General features: G+C 39.1%; 2 protein-coding genes across 2 annotated transcripts in view; both read right to left on the minus strand.

The window, feature by feature from the left end:
• Positions 1 to 1,324: 1,324 nt before the first annotated feature.
• Positions 1,325 to 4,448, minus strand: tmem175 (transmembrane protein 175). The gene is made up of 8 exons (XM_037682293.1): positions 4,390 to 4,448; positions 4,249 to 4,300; positions 3,991 to 4,026; positions 3,829 to 3,912; positions 3,562 to 3,726; positions 2,753 to 2,831; positions 2,540 to 2,675; positions 1,325 to 2,429 (listed from the first exon to the last, which is right to left on the minus strand). The coding sequence occupies exons 1-8, from the start codon at positions 4,431 to 4,433 to the stop codon at positions 1,757 to 1,759; spliced, it is 1,269 nt and encodes a 422-aa protein (XP_037538221.1). The 5' UTR covers positions 4,434 to 4,448; the 3' UTR covers positions 1,325 to 1,756.
• Positions 4,449 to 8,735: 4,287 nt separating this feature from the next.
• The window catches only part of eef2b (eukaryotic translation elongation factor 2b), a 14,035-nt gene continuing 1,393 nt past the window's right edge, over positions 8,736 to 21,377 (minus strand). Inside the window, exons 2-14 of the mRNA XM_037682292.1 lie at positions 20,039 to 20,253; positions 17,077 to 17,258; positions 16,779 to 16,990; positions 16,520 to 16,698; positions 15,078 to 15,183; positions 14,637 to 14,889; positions 14,321 to 14,516; positions 14,105 to 14,228; positions 13,723 to 13,965; positions 11,810 to 12,163; positions 11,527 to 11,709; positions 9,625 to 9,757; positions 8,736 to 9,383 (exon numbers count right to left, since the gene is read on the minus strand). Coding sequence (XP_037538220.1) covers positions 9,190 to 9,383; positions 9,625 to 9,757; positions 11,527 to 11,709; positions 11,810 to 12,163; positions 13,723 to 13,965; positions 14,105 to 14,228; positions 14,321 to 14,516; positions 14,637 to 14,889; positions 15,078 to 15,183; positions 16,520 to 16,698; positions 16,779 to 16,990; positions 17,077 to 17,258; positions 20,039 to 20,253 — 2,574 coding nt within the window. The 3' untranslated portion in view covers positions 8,736 to 9,189. The remainder of the gene's footprint in view (positions 9,384 to 9,624; positions 9,758 to 11,526; positions 11,710 to 11,809; positions 12,164 to 13,722; positions 13,966 to 14,104; positions 14,229 to 14,320; positions 14,517 to 14,636; positions 14,890 to 15,077; positions 15,184 to 16,519; positions 16,699 to 16,778; positions 16,991 to 17,076; positions 17,259 to 20,038; positions 20,254 to 21,377) is intronic.

A 21,377-nucleotide genomic window follows, 5' to 3' on the forward strand; every position in this document is an offset into this window, starting at 1 on the left:
ATGTTTAACATGAGTACCTAATCCGTAACATAACTTAAACAAGCATTTGACAGCGTTTTTGACTTATGCAGCGCTAATGATCAACGTTAGTGTTTTGTGCCCAACTTATGCACAGCATGTTGGAGCGTATTGCGACAATAAACCTGACATCAGTCATGAAAAGGGCAGCTCTCTGCACTCCCAGTCATTAATTTTGCATTAATCAACATGCCTCAGGGACAATCAAACAAATCTGTGATCAAGGAAACTGCAGCAGGATCCTCCCTCTCTGTGGTGATCGTTGTGGATCTCTGCACCTCATTGATCCAGCAGGAGTGATGAGCTGCTCATCGTTTGTACCCTAAAGGCTTCCTTCCTTAGATAGACAAGTTTTACTTATTGGCTTTTTATGTACGTGAATGTTTCTGTTCAGTGCCCTGAGACAACTTCTGTTGTGATTCGGCTGAACCCCAAAATGCTGGCAATTGTGCTAGCTGTAATTTATAAACCCATTCAGTAAGTTTTAGGGTCATCAGCTATACGCTGAATATGTCACTATACGTTTTGGAAACATCTGATATGTTACAGAAATGTTAGAAGTACTGGTAAGTTGCTCATAGATTAGAAATAGTTTACTTGTACACTACACCAGTGTTTTTCAAAGTGGGGGCTGCGGCCCCCCCAGGGGTGCTAGGGGGGCCTCAGAAAGCTGGAGAAGAATGTAAAAAAAAAAGGCAAAAATAAAAAATGGTAATAATAATAATAATAAAAATTGCACACTTGGGCAATCTGTATCTGTCATTTCCAGAGATTAACAAGAAGATTTGTTTTGTTCTTCTGGTCAACAGTTTGTTGAAAAGTAGTTGTTTTTTTAATGGGAATATAATACAGTGTTTAAAACATGTTAGTTAATGTTTTAATGCTCATCAGCTGTAATAATTAACTGAATATACTGAATAAAAAAGTTAAAACATTCCAAAGGTTGATGTTTCTTTACGTATTTTGTAGCATTGTGGGTTTGCGAGGGAGGGCTCAGCCTGAAGCTAATGCTGTTTTTTTTTTTTTTTGGGGGGGGGGGGGGGGGGGGGCATGGCATGGCATGGAAAAGTTTGGGAACCCCTGCACTACACAACTGCTCAGCTTGTTTCCGACCTATGTAAACTCATGAGTAACTCATGCATGAAGTTGTGCATAACTTACCTGTAACTTCTGCCTAACTTTTCAGAAACACGTCAGCATACGCTGAAAATTTTGTGCATGTACAAAATTTCTGTCCGGCATCAGCGTGCTGGTAACTTAGTCAAAACGTACACCTTACTTCTGTGACTTACACCAGCGTGTTTGATTTTTTTTTTTTTCCATAAGTTGCTTTGCGTTACTGTGTGAGAACTTCTTCGTCTGTACTGTGCATAATAAAGAAAGCAGCTGTTAATAGAAGGTCCTGATTGTCATCTAGGTACAAGCCTGTTTATCTTTAGCTGATCAAAATAACAATGGTTAAAAGAATGAAATTATTCAGCTTTGGCTCTTCATATCATATTATCAACACATGGGTGATTTTTTTCCCCCCTATTGGATCCTTCATTCATCTTCAACACAGCTGGTTGTATTTAATCCCATTTGTGATGATTTATGCTTAAATTTGAACAAATAAATGCTGCAAACTAAGTCAATCACTTTTCATTTAGGTCCTGATGAGAGGCTGATGACATAACTCTTTCAGTGACCAAGCCTTTCAGCAGTAATGCCTCACATCTCCGTTGGTTCCATGAATTTTTTAGGTAATTAGAGCGCTAAAAGGCACGTTTGTTTCGGTCACTTCCTCCTCCACAACAGTCCTTAGATCAGCCCGGTTAGGACAGAATATTAACCGTAGCAAAGCTAGCCCAATACGAACTAAAAGCCTTAGCACAAGAAAAGCAAAAGGCACGGTAATTTCCATCAAATGGAAGATGGGGGCGCTAAATTTACTCAAAATGCACGTGAGGAAAAATGTCCCCAAAGCAACACAGGGGTACAGAGATAGTTTAGCTAGCATAAACACATGCTCACGTTCACCGTACCGCACGTAAGGGTGCAAGGTTTCCCGTTCATTGTAAAGAGCAACCACCCAAATGGTGAGCTGAAAGATTCCAGCAAAGAAAATGATGACACAGCTGATCTGAATGGCTTCCAGTTCGTTCTGAGAGTCACGTGGGAACTCGTGCGTTAGCTGGTAGGCTAAAGGTAAACCTCCAACAAACGCCAAAGAGAAGGTGTTTAGCAAACCCATGAAGCGCGTCGTCTTCGTCACATGGAGGAAGAGTGAGTGATGGACAAACCAGAGGAGGCCGACGGTAGCAAAGGAACCAAAGTAGGCGAGATATTCGGGGCCGTAGACCTGCAGAGCTGCTATTAGGCTACCACCAAACTGCTTCTGCACGACCGTCGGGTCTGGAACGTTGTCCTCGCTGAAAGAAAGAAACCCAAAAATATTTTATTTGCTATGTATCTGAACAAAACAAAACAGCATTAAAGCCATCCTGTATCTATCCATTCAAGGAAGAAAAGTGCAGCATACCATATGTCCAGGATGAGAAGGGTTGCTACGATGGCATAAACACCATCACTGAAAGCCTCCACTCGTTCCTTGCTGAGGGGTTCATTAGGGAGGTAGGTGTAGAAAAACAAAGAGTCTGGAGTCTCCTCCACCTGGCCTGAAATAAAGATGTGGTTTATGATGAGAAGAATGCGTGAATCCGATAGAATCAGAAATTCAGTAACTCGTATTTACCGATTGCTTTGCTACGACACCACTTGATGCTCTGAGAGATGTAAGGCAGGAAGATGACGATGGCTAAGATGACATAAGACTGGCGAAGAAAACAAATTGTTAGAGGACAAAATTAAAAAAGGCCTCAACACTTTAATGCAGGATGGCATAAAGGTTTATAATTCTTTGTCGTTTTTGGATTGAGTGTTAAATAAAAAAAATAAAAAAAACTCTCAGCAACAAACTAGTTTCACAGTTTCTTTCTCACCTGCACTACATTTTAGTGCTTTGCAGACAGAGTGGGAAAATTTGTACTTTTAATTACATACAGTAATTTTGAGAAAGTCTTTGCATTATGGCAACAAATAACTTTTACAAATTTCAACCATGGAGTTTAATGCCTAAACATAACCAGACATTTTCATTTCCTGCAAGTGAAGTAAAGTTTAAACTAAACTCTTTCATACTCTTTATGAATACGTTTGTTCTTGTTGAAAGGAAGACCTCAAAACTACTCTATGTGTTTTTGAGCAGCATATAAAAAGCTGTCAGAACCTCTTATGGAACAAAACCGAAATCAGCTAAACTATCTTATAAGAGTCCAGTCTGGACTCAAATTGAATATATTTTTCTTTTAGTTCAGAGACATTTGAATAGAAACAAAGCTGACCTTTCATAGCAGTTTCACAGATTTAGGAAAGACTACATTTATTATTAACTGCATTGTGCTTTTCATTTTTGGTTATTACAAGATCATTGAGAAAATGATGTAGCAAGTAGAAATTAGCTGATAATCATTCACTAATATAGGAAAAAGTGATGTCACTGACCAGCTGGAAGAAGATGAAGGAGAAGATGCTGGCAAAGAAGCACATGATGGGAACCCTCATGATTACTTTGAGGATGTGGCATTTATAGAAAACTTGATTTTCTGAAATCTGGACCTGTTCGTTCAGCAGGAAGGGTCGGCTGAAGGCGTATAACACAATCACCGACTACAAAAACAATAAAGAGTTATTGTGCAGGTTATACTAAGGTGGAAATATCTGTATAGGTGGAACTCACAGAAAAAAAGGGAAATCTTTGAAATTCCTCACCTGAAGGACTCCAATCACCATCACACAACCACAGAAAAGTAAAATCCCGAGGATGTTGTCAGGAAAGGTGGCCATTAAAGAAAACTTCACAGAGAAAATAAATCAAATTGGATTTTGATGCATTTATTCATGCAAACAGTGCCGCAGCAGAGCCATACTCACAGTGTATGGCAGAAAGGTTATCAGCATCATGCATGCCTGAAATAAAACCACAAGAAGTTCACATTTGAAAGAAAGAAGCAGGAACTTAAGAAATAACCTGTTTAATTCAGAACCAAAATTCACTAATCTGATACAAACACGCACTTACATTTCTGCTCACCATAAAATGTCCATGTAATCCTTTTTATTTTATTTTTTCAGATTATCTACAGGTTTGTTTTTAAACAGAAGTTTACTATTAGCTAATTCTGCACTCACAAGGTTCAGAAGTGCAAGGCAGTCATCGATGCGCACAATCACTTGAAACAACCTGTTGAAAATAAATAACAAAAAAACTAAAAATAACATGGATCCAGTGACAACAGCATAGCTGACAATTATAATTGTAAAACAAATTACCTAATATGAGCGGCCCATGCAACAGTCACGATGAGGAATGTCATTAAGTAAACTGCGATTTTTGTTGTTAGCAGAAGCTGGACGCTCTCCCTCAACTCCTGCAAAAAAGTTAAACTGTGAACGGTCAATGAAAACCATCAAACGTGCTTCAGAAACATCAAATGATGCATCCATGGCATCATAGTTACCTCATTATCTTCCACTTTGGTGTGTGCAACAGGTAAAATCTGTTTGAAAAAGAAAACAGAACAAAGATACATTTTAATGGCTAAAAAATTACAATGTGTTAACCTAGCGTCACACTATAAACAAAGTATGTATTTTACATTAATATAGGTATACAGAATTCAAAAATGAATAAAGGATTTTGGATCAACGTGGCCAAAAAAATCTTGCTAGTTAATTGATACTAAAACGACTGCAGTTTCTGTCTTTGTTTATTTGATGTAATATACCAAGGCTTTTCTTTATTTCATGCTTTTTGTATGACAGATGTTTTTTTTTTTTTTAATGAAAGCACCCTAAACGTTGCTGTACTTTTAAACAACAAATAGCTGTGACAAAATTTCCTGTTGGATCAAATCAATCTTACACTGTCCTCATATTTACAAGCTGTAGCAAAAACCTTGCTTATGACACGCTGAAGGTAATAAAATGTGTTTATTCTGTTAATTAATGATGCTTTTGTTTAAAGATGATTAAAACTCAATCTCACTCCAATTTAAAGCCTGAGTCATGTCATTTCTTTAACCCATACCACCAGTTGTCTGCTCTGCACCATGTTTAGGTCGCACCATGACAGTAGCGATGATGGAGATGAGGGCGTCGCTGAAGGCCAGCAGTCTGTGGGAGGACTGGGTGCTGGAGTGGGCCTCTCTGTCGGACGGACTTTCCACGAACACCCCTCTCTTCTCCATCTCCTCCTCAACGTGGTGCTCTATTATGTCGCTGTCGTCGTGTTCATCCATCGTGGGGAGAGCTGCGACACCAAAGAGGACGGCTCTGTTTGCAGACAAGTGTCAGCTGACTGTGGGGCAGGGAAATAAAAGCGACCGGACAGTTTCCTTCCTGTCCAGTCTGATAAAAAAAAATAAATAAATAAATAAAAAAAATCACCCAGAGCGCTTTAAAACAGTGCTGGATCTAAAATACCAACTTTAAAATGTTTACTCGGAGTTTTACGAACAATATATCTGCCTAGAGGTAAAGCATTCAAGTTGTAAACATTTAATTAATTTTGTGTATGGAATACACTTCCTGTATCACTTCTTCTGGGGTCATTGCTGCTGTGTAGCGGTATTATTGTTTGTTTAGCGCCACCTGCTGTTTAAGAGGAAAACTGCCGTAATTACAGCCCAACGCAGTTTGTTCTCCCAGGATCATGTGAATCTGTTAATAAAGTTTAAGAAAAACCTCACATAAAACAATAAAACTTGTGGAATAAATACAGTTTGGAATGAACAGTGGCTAACCAGTGTGCACTCTTCTGATCTGTATGGTATCCTGAGATTGATCTCTTTAATGTTTGTTAGTCATTTTGAACCCATCACTCTATCTTCTCTTGAGCAGGTCATGTGCAACTTGAAACCTTCTGGCTCCCCCTTTGATGTGGTCCCCCCTCGACTACTAAAGTAGGTTTTTCCTACTCTAGGTCCGTCCATTCTTGCTATAGTAAACAGTAGTTTATCCACTGGCGTGGTGCCAAAATCCTTAAAACATCAATCAACCTTTATTTAGACAGGTAAATCCCATTGAGCCTCGAGGACTCATTTACAAGAGAGACCTGATTTCAACAAAGAAAGATGACAACAATGGACAACAGCAACAACAATAAACAGTTATAAGAAAAGCATACTACAGTTTTTATTTATTTATTTATTTTATTTATTTATTTATTTTTGCCGTCCAGCCTCTCCTGAAAAAAACAAACCTTGACCCCTCACTCGTTTCCAACTTCCGGCCTGTCTCCAAACTCCCATTTGTTTCTAAAGTACTGGAGAAAATAGTTGAGTCCCAGTTGAAGTGCTTCCTGGAGGATCACGTCATCTTGGAGCTATTCCAATCTGGCTTTAAACCTCTCCACAGCACTGAAACTGCCCTGCTGAAGGTCTTTAATGACATCTTCAGATTCACAGATACCGGTGATTCTGTGCTGCTTGTCCTGTTGGACCTCACAGTTGCCTTCGACACCATCGACCATGAGATCCTCATTGCTAGGTTGGAGCAGTGGGTGGGCGTCACAGGATCAGCCCTCAATTGGTTCAGATCTTACCTCGCTGACAAATCCTTTTGTGTCTCCATCAAGGATTTTAGTTCCGCTAAGGCAGAGCTTAAATGGGGGGTTCCGCAGGGGTCCATCCTGGGTCCCCTCCTATTCTCTTTATACCTGCTGCCGCTTGGTGCTATTTTCCGGAAACACAACATGCCCTTCCACTTCTATGCTGATGACTGTCAAATTTACTTCCACCTAAGACACAATGGTACATCCTCTATTCAACCTCTGCTCAAGTTGAATAATTATTTCAATTAATCAACCGGAGTACCCGGAGAAAACCCACGCATGCACAGAGAGAACATGCAAACTCCACCCAGAAAGGCCCCTGGACCGGGGTTTGAACCAAGGACCTGCTCTCTGAGAGGCAGCAGATCTACCAGTTGCGCCACCATGCTGCCCTAATGAAGATCATAAAATACCTTATTTTTTCTTATTCACAATAAAAAGTAATTTTGTTGATCTCCGCTAAATCATGTAGATAGATTAGATAGATAGATAGATAGATAGATAGATAGATATAGATAGATAGATAGATAGATATTATAGCACATCCTTCAAACTGTTGCATTAATTAATAAAATAATCACACTTTATGCAATACACTATCATCTATATGAGCTGCATTCATGAATAAATTGTTTTTACAAGTACAGCTGTTTATTAGCCAGAGGTTCTCAACTTAGTGTTTGATTGGCATTTACCTCCATACACAAAAATTTCATCAAGTGGGGAATTCTGTATTGGGAAACATCTCATTGATGCAAAGAAGCTCGCAGGAAAATTAAATCTGCTGTTAGAAAAAATGTTTAGTCAACCGAATCTTCATTTTGTTTTGGGAGAATTTGATTATTCCAATTTGGCTTCCCATACAACACTAGTCTATTTACATCTGTTTGCTTTGCTTCTTGATGCAGACAAGTTGTATTTTAATACGACTGACTATTCAACAAAGATGCTCTCATTGTTTTATGTTTTTTTCAAAATGAGTCTTCCAAAGTGGTTCATTAATATAATTTTTTTAAGCATCGTCACTTTTATTGCAGTATTTCCTAAATATCTTTTAGGTCACAGCCAGTGTTCAGTCCTGAGAAGAACAGTGTTAAATGTCACCATATTGTCCAAGTTATTATTGTTATTATTTTGTATCTGTGATATTTAACAGGTGCTGCTTTAAAAAAATAAATGATTAGGTAAAGCGCTGAAAACTGACATTTACTGTGGCAACTTAAACTCATGCATATTTCAGTCTGAGCATGAATGACTTTAATATAGTCCACAGTAAATAATATATAGTATTTTTAATATACTATTTTACAACCAACCAATCAGTAAAAACAGCACCAAGAAAAATGATAGCTGAAGCAAATAACATAAATCTACTTTTTTATTGTTTCCAACAAAAGCTTGTTGAATCACAGAGGCGAATGTAGCAACCAAGAGCTGCCAGTAACTCTATTTAAAATAATTATACAACAGAGGTAAAGAAATTTATGAGTAAATTGAGCAGAATATTTTTTCTCTACAAATTCAACTCCAAATTTTCTGGAACCTTTTGCTTCTAAAAGGCCAAACTTTCTTTTAATCTTTGAGCATGTTCTGGCTTTCTAAAGAACTTCAAACATTTTTCGTTGGACTTTGGCTGCTTTTTCACTCATTTTTTTATCCACTACCTTGTACCAGCTCTTTGGAAATTGTCTTATTGGTGCTCAAATACTATTTTATGTCAAATGGTGTAATATTTTTCATAAATTTAACTGAAAATATAAGAACAAAGTATGTCTTTGTGACATACTGCTGGTAACAAAGTGTGTAAATGTCCCATTTAAATAGTTTTAGTTAAATTGTCAGTTATATGTTGATACAACATTTATACATTTTTGAGTTTCAGACATGTTCTATGCTTGAATGAGTCATAGGTCGAAGTTAAACAAACCAACAAAATATTTCTCTGTAAATGATCAGGTAGTAGACTGGTAATAACCAGACTATATAACTCACAGCCAACAAAAAAATAATGAGTTCCACCCCAAACTCTAAAGGAAAACAAAAATAAAATAAATGTTGGAGTCTATTTGTCATGGTTTGATTTTTTTTTTTTATTTGTCACATCCACTGAACAAAAGTCCAATCCAGTAAGTTTATCTTCTGTAACACTTTATTGTGATTTCTGGCTATAATCCGTTGAAACAAGCATTATTGCAGCAGTATCACAGTGCAATTAACAGGCCCATCTTGGCAGATGAGTGGAAGGAAAGGTGGGCTGATGTGAAGGAATAGAAGAAATGAGGAATAATTGCTTTGATCCAATTGTTTTCCAAACCCCCTACCCCAGGCACTTGGTGTACTGTAGCGGTGGAAATGAAATAATTATTTTTTAAAAAGCAGCGCTGCTCTCCTCATTTCTACTTTGGACTCAAAGTCAAATCAACTTGTGCGATGTATCTGTAAGCCTGTGCAAAGGTTTTAAAGTGCCCGATGGGTAGGGTTTGGTACTGATTTGGTACTTTATGATCCGGGATAAGTGTTTACAATTTGTCCAAGTAGTTATCTAGAGCAGGTATGCCTTCTTTTAGACCTTTGCGTTTTCTAATATCATTGACAACTTGGAAGGGTTTGGTGTTGGGGTCACTGGGGTCTCCCTGGAGAATCTGCCAGTGGTCGAATACACACTGAGGGAAGGCCTGGCCTCCAGTGTTGCTGCGCAGGTCAGCTGTGAACCCTGAAGAAAATAAAACACAAGAAAATATATAGTTTTAATAAAGTGCCTTTTTCCTACCAAAGTCTTCTTTTGCTTGCTAAATACTAATTTATAAAGCATTTTATTAAATTAGAAATGTTTTGATATTTCCTTAAATGACACTAATACTTAAAATCCAATGAACAAATATGTTACACACTCAAAAGCAAAACATCTGCATAAAGACACAACTAATTATGCAGTACAAACTAAAATAACTCACCGAAGGATTCGTTGACGGGCAGGTAGGCTTTCACCACAAACATGGGTGTTCCCATCACGTGGGATTCCTCGAACACGTGCCCACGTTTCCTGTTCAGCACGCCGTAGATGCCACCAACCACCGCCTCTGGGCACTGCACGGACAGCAGACACGGTAAAAGTTATACACAAACGTGTTTTTGAGATTAAAAGGTGGATGCACAATACTCAAAACAACAGCTGGTATCAACACTAAAATGTTTGTTCTTGGATTATCTATTGTCCCCACTAATAACATATACAGTATCATATATGTGAGCTGTATATAATAACATTACAAGCCATAGGCATAAGAGGATCTTAGTCTAAATCTCATGAGAAAATGTGCATTTCAATAAATGCTAGGTTTTTAAAGTTGTGTTTTACTAAAAACGTAATCTATATGGTCTATATTTTTTTCTCACTTGCTCTGGTACGAGGCGCACACTTTCTCTTCCCTCTCCCTGTTCTCCTCCTGATTTTTTTGCTCTCTGTCTGTGCATCGGAGCTCATATTTTTACAAATCTTCCGAAATATGGACCTGATCAAATGGACTTTCGATGCAAATGATAAAATCTTTTCAACAAAGTGACAGGGTCCTGGAGAACCCTCAGGTCTGCCTGGAAAACACGTGCAGCTGGATATATCTCTGGAGAAGTGGAATGTGATGTGTCTATCTCTGCTGTCGATCAAGGATTCTGAAATTGCACATAACTGGATTTATGATAACAGGTTCCTTGTTTTTGGAATAGTCTGGATCCTGGTTTATCAACATATAAAGAAGATGGCTGCAGCTAATTTGGCCCTCGACAGGCTACTGTCTATGTGAAGGTTTGGTTCGTGCTTTGAAGACTCAAAATCAGCTGGTTTACGAGCTAAACCGTAAGTTGGAAGTGATTTGAACTGCAGGCCACCTGCGGCTTTGGGACTCATCAGCAGGAAACAACCTTGAAGAGGCTCGTAAGCACGGACCAGTAGACTGCACCCAAATCTGGTCATTTCGGATCTTGGAAGTATCAGTACAGACTCAAGGAAAATAGTCTGCCTGAATACATCAACAATTGAGGATTATCTGAATCTGATTCCCCGGTTGGCCTCGAAACAGGCTGACATATCAATTTCTCCTGGGAAATGTGTAAACTAAGGAAAAGCTTCGTTTATCGCAACCCCCCCCCCCCCACACACACACACACACACACAACTTCTGTGGAGGCTTATCAGAACTGTGCCGGCTGACCATCATCTTATCAGGACTATGGTCTATCTGTTAGTGCTTCATGGACCGCCTCGTCGTCAGATGCATATGTAACGTGTTCATAAATGTGTTTGCTGGCAGTTTTTTATGTCTTAAATTGTGTCTGTTAGGACAAGGTGTGAAGAGATCTTTTTTGTAATCCTCTCCTCATGGCTTTGTCCCTTTTTCTATCTAAAAAAAAAGTATTCTGAAAAGGATAAGAAGACCGCGCTCTTAAAGAGCAGAAGCTACGTGCACTCCGTCCATCTTTCGGACGACTGTACGGACATATTATCAATGTATCTCAGCACAACGATAATAAAGCTTATTCTGATTCTGATATATGACCTAACTAGTAATGAGCTGATTTCAAAGTCCAAAATAAATAAACTATTGAAGGAAGCAAAAGGCCTTTCAGGTAAATTAACCCAGCTGATTTTTTTTTATTTGAACTTTTCTTATGAGATGGTTCAGTTTTTCAAAGACATTAAATGTTTAAACTAGTGTACATTTTTTCAGATGTAGCTTTTTTTTACTCGCAAAATCTGTGCAACTACTTAAAAGCGATTCCAAGCCAGTTATTGAAGCTTTCTTGATAATTCAGGGCTTTTCTCAAATTTTCGTTGAGACGATTTGTCTCCACACACAAACCTGTATCTCCACGAGATAGACGGGCTCCATGAGTCGAGGCTGTGCAGTGAGCTGGCACGCATAAAGGACTCTACGAGCTGTGGGAATAATCTGTCCTCCACCCCGGTGGATAGCGTCTGCGTGTAGTGTGACGTCATGGATGTCGAAGCGGATTGCGCGCATGTTTTCTTCACACAGTGCACCCTGAGGGTTGAAGACAGAAACAATTCTCAGAAAAATATGCATCGCATGGTGACGTAGAGCTAATTTAAAACACACCTGTCAGAAAAGATGAACCACCCACCTCTTTAGTTGCCCACTGGAAACCAGCCACAACACTGTCCTTGATTTCATTGAGGTACTGGACCCCCTTTGTTACGTCCATCAGCAGGTTGGATCCAGTTCCGTCTGGACCAAAACACCAGATCTTCCTGGCCTCCGTCACCTCCCACTCGTACTTGTCGGCGAGGTAGCGGGCACGAGCCTTGAGCTCCTGCCGAGCACTGACTTCCCCTTTCTCAATATCTTCAGCAAGTCCATCTGGGAACGGGCGGGACTTCATGAAGAGACGATTGTGCTTGTTGGGAGACTTGGACAGACACATCTGGTCTGATTCCTCCATCACTGTCTCTCTGTAGGAGACCACCGGGTCTGATTTCTAGAAAGAGGAAACGAAGATGATCAGAAGTGAGACAATGGTTTGCAGCATTGCATGCACATGTTAAAGCACCCTATTGATGCTGATTTGCAAGTTTAAACTTTTCGGTGATGACTAGGGGTTAAAGTCCCTGTCCCAAAAAGACCTGTCTCATCTGACTGGTGTGCTGATGCCTATAGGTGAAACTAGAAACTAGAAGAAAGGAGCACCCCCCCAGAAAAGAATGGCATGTTCTATTTAAACCTGAGCAAAACTATGTATATCTAAGTTAAAGGGTTATATGGAATGGTTACGAACAAATAATATCTGTTGTAAAAAGCTCTTTGAATCACCTCAGTTTGGAGAAACCTTAGTTTGACAAACTAATGGGTAATCCAAGCAGGCAGGACCGACCATCTTGTTATCTACAAACTTCTGCAATCTCAAAAATCTCTTAGCAGTTGATGCAAAAGCTGTATTATGAACTTTTACATCATCATCAAATTTGAATTACTTGGTTATTTATATATAATTCTAAGGTTATCTTCAAGCACACGCAGCAGCAGCTAGTTGTAGCACTTATGTTGCAGCTTTGGGAACTTCCTGCAGAAATATAGTAATATTTCTGACTGAAGAACCATAAAATGTGAAACTAACAGCAATGCAAATATTTATTCTACAGAAGTCACATAAACTGCAACATTTTTGAGATTGGAGTTTTTATAAAGGTCTTGTCCACATGACACTTCCATCCGCACTGAAAACAACCCCAAACACTGTAATAACTAAGTCAGGCCTGTATGTGGTGCTGTAATGCTGCCACAAAATTACACCAAAAACAGGAAACAAGATGAGGCGCATGAACGCAAAGTTTGCATGCTGGGAGCAAAATGAAAACATACACAAAAAATAAGAAGGTCGTAGTTCAGATTAGAGGTAGGATTATGACATCGTTTTCAAAAAATTGTGTTTTTGGTGTCAACACACACAAACGTAAGGATGGTGCTTCAAAATTTATTGATTTTTTTTTACTCTGAAATGTGTTTTCCAAAAATAAAGTTTGGGGGGATCCTAAAACTCCATTTCTGAAATTATAATAATAATTTTTTTTTTTTTTACATATTTATAAACTTGTTCCAGAGTGGATGAACTTCATCACCCTCATGTAAGACAACAGCAATTCTTAGTTCTTGGTCTCGATCGGACTAGTTCTTAGCTCGTTGATCTGGTCTGAATTAAGAGTTATCTACAACAAGTAACATACTGTTTGTTTATAGATTCTCCACAGAACCCCACTTTGAAAGATCTGCACTATCGTGTTAAGTATTTAACCATTTATGTAATTCAATATTCTTAACTTACTTCCAATGAAAAAAATTTCAAACGGTGCTGTGAGAACATTTGAAAATATTTTTACAAAGTTCAGGAAATTGTTGTATTTAATAAAATAAAATAAATCAAAAATGTTATAGCAGTTTTTTTCATGATAAAATTCAAATTGATCTTAAACTTATGTTTGTAACCGTGTCTTGCCTTGTCCCTAACCTGTATTTCAAAATTTTAAAAAATCCTCTTCTCACCTTCAGTGGAATGCAGGCATGGTCCTCCTCCAAGTCTTTAAGGCAGATCTCCAGGTGCAGTTCTCCTGCTCCAGCGATGATGTGCTCCCCGGACTCCTCGATGATGCACTGAACCATGGGGTCAGACTTGGCCAGGCGCTTCAGGCCCTCCACCAGTTTGGGCAAATCAGCAGGATTCTTGGCCTCAACAGCGACTCGGACCACGGGACTCACACTGAACTTCATCACCCTCATGTTGTGGGCCTGCAGACAGAGTCACATGATTCTTCTTGGGTTGTTTCACCAGACAGCCAACAAGAGAAAATTAATAATTGCTCTTATTTTTCAGTGTAGTACAAAACTCTCTTTTTGGCCCATAGAGAGAAGAAAATCAGTTCCCTACCTGTTCAAAGGTGGTAATTGTTCCTGTCTTAACCAAGAACTGATCAACACCAACTAGACCCACTATGTTGCCACAAGGAACATCTTCAATAGGCTCCACATATCGACCCATCATCAGAATGGTCCTGCAGGGTCACAATGATGGAAAGCTGTCAACAAATGCATAAAAGCTAAAGGGAAAAGAGAGAATCAGAAGTCTGTGAGCAAACATACTCACCTCTGAATAGGTTTGATGTAGAGGTCCTCCTTTTTGCCAGGAGTGAAGTTTGGCCCCATGATGCGCACCTTCAAGCCTGTGGACACACTGCCAGAAAACACACGGCCAAAGGCATAGAAACGCCCCTTGTCGCTTGTCGGGACCATCTTCGAAATATACATAATTAAAGGAGCCTTGGGATCGCAGTTCTTAATACCTGAGAAATAAGACGAAGATATAAGACTCAACACTGAAATAGCTCAAGATTATTCAAGTTTCAAAGAGCTAATGATGATAATTTAATGTCTGATAGTGTGAGAGAGGGTTTTCTACTGACCCATGGCAGCTTCGTCGTCTCCCGGCCCTTCGTAGAGAAGCTCACAGCGGTATTTCTGTGCAGTGACGGGCGAGGGCAGGTGGATGGTGATCATCTGGAGCAAGGCTTCTCCAGCAGGTAGCCAGCGACGCATCACAGCCTTGAGCAGAGGCTTGCCCTCTTTCTCCTTGTCCTCGGAGTCCAGCTTGACGTCCAGCTTTTCGATAAGTTTGGCTGTTTCTTCCTTTTTGAAATTCATGATAGCATCGAACACCTGAAAGAGTAGAGAAATGGCAAACGTAAGTCATTTGCTCCAAGACAATAGCTTCAGTAAGTTAATTTTTGTTGGTTCTGACTCCACAAGACATTTATTATGTTTTGCAATGAGCCACTAATTTCTAATAGGAGCTTAAAAAAAGCTGCAAAGCTCTTCTTAAATTTCAGATTGCATTGGGGTTTCACCTTAAAAATAGGATCCAAAACAAGCTGGCAAAAGGTACGAGGTAACTTCTGACCATCAGGGCCGTTGGCAGTCTTACTGAACTTGCCGGCACTGGGATCAAAATATCTAGAAGAAACAAAGACATCAATGATAATGTTGACATGTAGCTCCTAATCATGTTGTATGTATTAAATATATCTGCCTGAAAAACGTTAAAGTCAGAGGTTCTAGTAGCTTGATCTATAATTGATGTTTCCATTCATAAAGCATTTTTTTTTATTATTCTTGGCATTGCGGAAATATTCTTACTCTAAAACATGAAGAGAAACCTGAACCTATTTCGTGTGATTAAATATCTTTGTTCGTCTCCTTACAGGAGTCCTGTGGCTGTGCCTGACTCAGCTAAATATCCAAGCTCACTAATGGTGTGCCATTAAGCAGGAGCATCTGCAAATAACTCAGTTCCTTAAAACCACAAGTAACCCTCAGATGGATTTCAGAAATGCAGGAGAAACCAGCTATGTTGTATGGTCTGGAGACAGTGGCATTGACAAAAAGACAGAAGAAAGGACTGGAAGTGGCAGAAATGATGTTGAGGTTCTCCTTGGGAGTGACAGGGATGGATAAGATTAGGAATGAGATCATCAGAGGTACAGCACAGGTTGAACAACTGGGAGATAAAGTTAGAGAGGCCAGACTGAGATGGTTTGGACATGTCCAGAGGAGGGACAGTGGGTATATTGGTAGAAGGATGTTAGAAATGCAGCTGCCAGGAAAAAGACAAAGAGAAGATGTATGGATGCTGTTAAGAGAGGACATGGAGGTAGATGGAGTGAAGACGGAGGATGTAGAGGACAGAGTGAGATGGAGGAGGATGACTCACTGTGGAGACCCCTGAAGAGGGAAAAGGTGAAAGAAGAGGACGGATTTTATAATTAGGGTGTAGTGTGTTGTGTTCATTAGTCAGTTTTAGTGTTCGAGTTAAAAACAATGAGGAGATTTTTTGAACGTGAAGCTGCAACTTCTGTTTGAGGTGGGGGTTGGAGCCACGAACCCAGAAATGAACCGAGCTGCGGAGTCAGACACTTCTCAGACAAAAGAGGCAGAGATGAAAAAGAAAAACAGAGTCAGAGACAGTGAAGACTTTGACCAAGATGTGGGAGATCCATTATTTGTTTTAGAAGAAGAAAGAGAAAGAGAGCACAGAGCGAGACTCTCCCACTTGTGCCCTGGCATGACATCATCAGTCTTAATTAATGATCTACCATGTGCTCAGGTGTTTTTAATGTTTTTTCAACATTTATTAACAGAACCATTGTATTCTACGACAGTGGTTACCCTGTAAGAGCTCTTGGGACTATAATAGTTGATGTTGGACTTGAAACCAACCAACAAGCTGTCCCTGTTTTTCACTCTGGGCCATGTGGGTGACCGCACAGTGTGTATCTGCAGTACTGTTCACCTGTCTCCCCACAGCTTCTTCATCATGTCCTCCACCTTCTTGCACTTCTCTGCTGGTCCCAGCTGAGCCACACCTTTAGCTGTGAACTTGGCCACATACATCTCAGCAAACTGCTTCAGTGTGAAAGCCCAGCCATGGAGGCCGGAGCCGAAGCCAACGGTACCAACAACAGGGTCGATCTGAGAATAAACAGTTTTCTCACAGTTAAAACCATGACGTCCCATCCAAATATTCCAAATCTTTTAAGTATGTGCTTCACCATGATGTTTCCCATGGGTCCGCCCTCATCTTCTCCGTAGGTGGAGATTATAACATTGACATTCTCAACAATACGCTGAAATGTCTGGTAAAGCTCATCTGTCTCCAGCTGCAGCTCCAGCAGGGCCCGGTCCATCTTGTTCATCATCAGAACTGGTTTGATGCGCTCAGCGATGGCCTGCCGCAGCACGGTCTCAGTCTGCACGCACACACCTGTCAGGGGAAAAGAACTGGTTGAGCCTTTGCAAAAAGAGAAAAAAGGACAATGTGTTTGGGGGCGTTCCTTGTGATGCAATGACCTGAGACACAGTCGACCACAACCAGGGCTCCGTCAGTTACTCTGAGGGCGGCGGTGACCTCAGAGGAGAAATCAACGTGACCCGGAGAGTCAATCAGGTTAATGAGGAAGCCGTTTCCATCTTTACTTTGCTTGATGAAGGCCAAGTCATTGTCTCCAAGTTCATAATACAAGGAGATGGCTCTGAGTCACAAACAGAGAGAACAATGAGTACCTGGAGACATATTAATTATACAGTTAAGACTCATTTTCACCAGTAAAACTAAAGAATACAACTGGGTTTCAACTGGTTACAACAAAGAAAGAAATCCTTCATATTAGTTACCATATTTTTTGGATTATGGTATGGTGTGGTATAAAGTTTATTCATTTTAAAAAGGTACAAAACAATTCCTTAACAATATAAAGAAAGATACAAAAGATTTAAAATGAAAGGCAGCAGAAAGAAGAAAAAATCTTATTATATCTGCCCCTTTTTTCAAACAATTATTTCAATCATAATAGTTTTCAAGTAACAGAACAAAATGAATAACTCTTTCTAATTTTTCTAATTATAAGGCACATTAAGAGAAACAAAACAGTCAGGGAAGTCAAACTTTATTCAACTCATTCACAATAACTAGATAAAATCGGTTCGAGGTCAGTAAGCACAATCATAATTCATACATAAGGTGCACCAGATTATAAGGCTCACTGTCAATTTTTGAGAAAATTCAAGGATTGTAAGTGTGCAATATAGTTTGAAAAATATGGTACTGAAAACGTGTGTTATTGGAAGTAAATACTCCGTGAAATGAATTAGCATAAATGTTGGAACAGTTAATACAATTAGATTAATCTGGCGTCTTCATTAAACACCAACTTAACACATAATTAGACAAATAGACAGAGGGTTATATGATTTTCTTAACACCGATTTATACTTTATCATCACAAACTTTTTGCTGAGGACTTTATTAAGTGGGTTTAGCTTTACAATCAACCAGCAAATAAAACTAAACTTGTGTGGTTTATAAATCTTCCCAATGAGAACGCTGTCAAAATTAGATAGCAGCATTTATAAAATATTACTGATTACTATTATTAGGCTTGAATGCTGTACAGAACACAGACTGTTAAGAAATATATTTATCTTTTGAAAACACGTTGATTATTCAATTCAATTTTCACCTCATGTTTAAAAATAATAAAAATCATCTTGGGTAAAATAACCAAGAATGAGGCTAAAAAATTAAGAGAATTTCAGAGAGGGTTTATCATTCGTAAGTAAAAAAAACCAAAAAACTAAATAAATAAAGTGAGGAGGGGTTCACAGCTTCGTAACAAGAAGTTAAAGAAAATTAGTTCAATTCAAATATGAAATTCTGTGAAATTCTGAACAGTTTGTGAATTTTAGTTATCTTTGATAATAAACAGATTTTAAACACAACTACTTATATTCCATATTTATATTATATTTTAAATTCCACCATATCCTCTGGGATCAAAGTGATTTAAGGTAAACTGAGGTGACTGATTGCTCTTTGGTGCCAATAATTAGACATTTTAAATTCCATTTAGAAATCATGGATGCTTCATTGAGTGATGACAAGCTTGTTGATGATGGCGCAGAGCTGTTCAACTCAACTGCTCAGAGGCCACAGTTACTGAAAGCCAAGAGCTCAGGGGCTGGACGTCCAGCAGTTATTGTCATTAAGAAAGTTTGCTTTATTTTATTTGAAGATGAACTCATTGGTGGGCCGAACTGAGTTCACCCATGGGCCCGATTTGGCCCATGAGCCGCCAGTTGAACAGCCCTGTTTTAGTGTAAAACTTTTTCGCCTTTGATGTTCAAAATATAAACCACAGACTCATGACTGACTGTCCAAACTGTACAAACATTGAGCCTCGTCAGCCATTTTATACATTTTTAGCTGCTTATTATTTCATCTCTTTCTAACAGTCACAGCCAAACAAGCTGTTGTAATCATTTTAAAGTAAATTAAATTTTTGAAGATCTCCTCTACCAGTTTTATGATCTGCTGCGACTGCGGCAGAGATCATTTTTCGAGGTTTTAGAACAACAAATGCTTATTTTTATCAACGATATTTCTGCAGGTGTTACATGTGCATGGCTCCAGCAGCAGCAAGGAGTCTGCAGGGCTAAACTGGCCTACTTTCAGTCCAGACTTGACAACAGGTGAACACATCTGGTGCATTACGAATGAAAAAAATAAAAATCATCCTGCTGGAATTCTTTATCAAGCAAACGTTTCCCTTTTAAAGCTTCAATTACAGACCTGTTAACATCTGCGGGTTATTTATAGACGTGATGATGCAACTCTTGGTGATAAACACGCCCCTCTGCCAACTGTTTTGAAATGTGCTGCTGATAACACACACCCAGGTTTTTTTAAACGTTGCACATTCTGTTTCACCGTTTGATTGCTTGTTTTCAATAAAGTTCAAAGTTGAAATTAATTTCAAACTAAGATGTTTCATTTTTATAAGGGAACTGGATATTGTTTTGTAGAAATATGAGATGTTGTAACAATAAAATGTGTCTTAAACTTGTAGAGTACCTGCTTTTTATTCACGAGTTAAACTGGAAAATGTCCTGAAGCTGATTCAGTGAATGCAATGAGGTTTTAAAATTAAAGGGTAGTAATTTTTAAGTTGTATATTAACTAATCAACAGAATATTTTCTGCCATTTTTAATGGGTATCTGCTTTATCTGTTGATTTATAACTAGGTATGGTCTGTGTAGTTGTTAACTCGTGAACCTAAAATCCCACTTAATTGGTGCTGAAGAAACAGATTATACAATTTTTATGGTTTAGTACCTAAGTATTATATTAAAATGAGCTATTATTTGGTTAGTAGAGAATATTCATGATTTGGAGTCGTGTTTTGGGCCTTTGTGTCAAACTGCACAACAAATGGAGAGCTGAGCCATCTTGGCCCAGCTCCTGGAGCCACGTACGTGGATTTTATGGTGATGCAGCGCTCCTGCTCGTCTTTGCGCGTGTCTGTGAAGCGCGTCTCTCCAGCCCGAGCTGAGGCGATGATCCCCGCCTTGGACACCAGTGAGTCGGTCAGCGTGGACTTCCCATGGTCCACGTGGGCTATGACCGACATATTTCTGATGTTGGACTTTTTGTCCATGATGGCACGGATCTGATCCACAGTGAAGTTCACCTGTTGGGAGTAGATATAAGGGGAGTGGCAATGTGAGCGAGTTCATTTCAAACCAGCAGCAACAAGCGTTCATGTTATTCGTCACACGTGTCTATTTGTGCCGTCCAGCTCATCTGCACAGCCGTTCTGAGCGGAGCTATAAAAAGAAAGACACGTTTGAAACTAAATCTGGGGAGAGTGGACAAGGAGGGAAGACTTGGCCTCATGGTTGAAGCAACAAACCATGTTGAGCCACCATTCACAGGCTGAAACAGAAAAAGAAACTTTAATATAGCAATACCAGCTTGCAAAAATGGACAATTCTAGTTTGTGTTGAAATTAAATTAAATGTATGTTTTATGAAACGTATAGGCCAAAATATCTTGCATACAAATAAAAACCAGACAAAAACAACCGGCTTAAAAAAAAGAATGTGTTTTTATTGTGCTTTAAAGGGGATAAGGGGAAGCTGGATTAAATAATAGGAGGCCTTTAGCTGTTTCAGCTCTTCAGACAGCGTAAAAGGATGGCTGAACATACTTTACCCAATCTGTCACAAAACATGAAAAAACATCTACAGCTATAGTTCAAGAAGCTACTACTCTTAAAATATGACTCAAAAAATACAGTTGTAAAAATGACATGGCAGCAAGACTTGGATGGAGCAATAAACTACATTAAGTTATAAGTAGATCCAAGAAAAACAAGGGCTGAAAAAAACTGAAGTGACATGTCTGTAATTTGCTTTAGGCCACAAAATCTACCTCTGATTACAGGAAATAAAATCATCATTATAGACCTTTGTGGACTCTAGAAGAGCCACTAAGACCATGGAAAATAGGAGCATGATGGATGTTTCAGCACCTGATGGTGTATGTCAGAGAACATGAAGGCCCAAACAAAGAAAATCAAACAAAATACAGAATAAAAACAAATGTAGTTAGTACTCTATGTTTAAATTTCAAAATGTGCAAATCCAATATATCGCAAAAGCATGTAAAGAAACTGGGTGGATGGAGGGATGGATGTTGGATGGATGGATGGATAAATGGATGGATAGATGGATGGTGGATGGATGGATGATAGATGATTGGATGGATGGATGGATGGATGGATGCATGGATGGATGGATGAATGGATGTATG

This window comes from Nematolebias whitei, chromosome 9, assembly GCF_014905685.2.
Source record: "Nematolebias whitei isolate Nwh7 chromosome 9, NemWhi1, whole genome shotgun sequence".
Classification (NCBI taxonomy): Eukaryota; Metazoa; Chordata; class Actinopteri; order Cyprinodontiformes; family Rivulidae; genus Nematolebias; species Nematolebias whitei.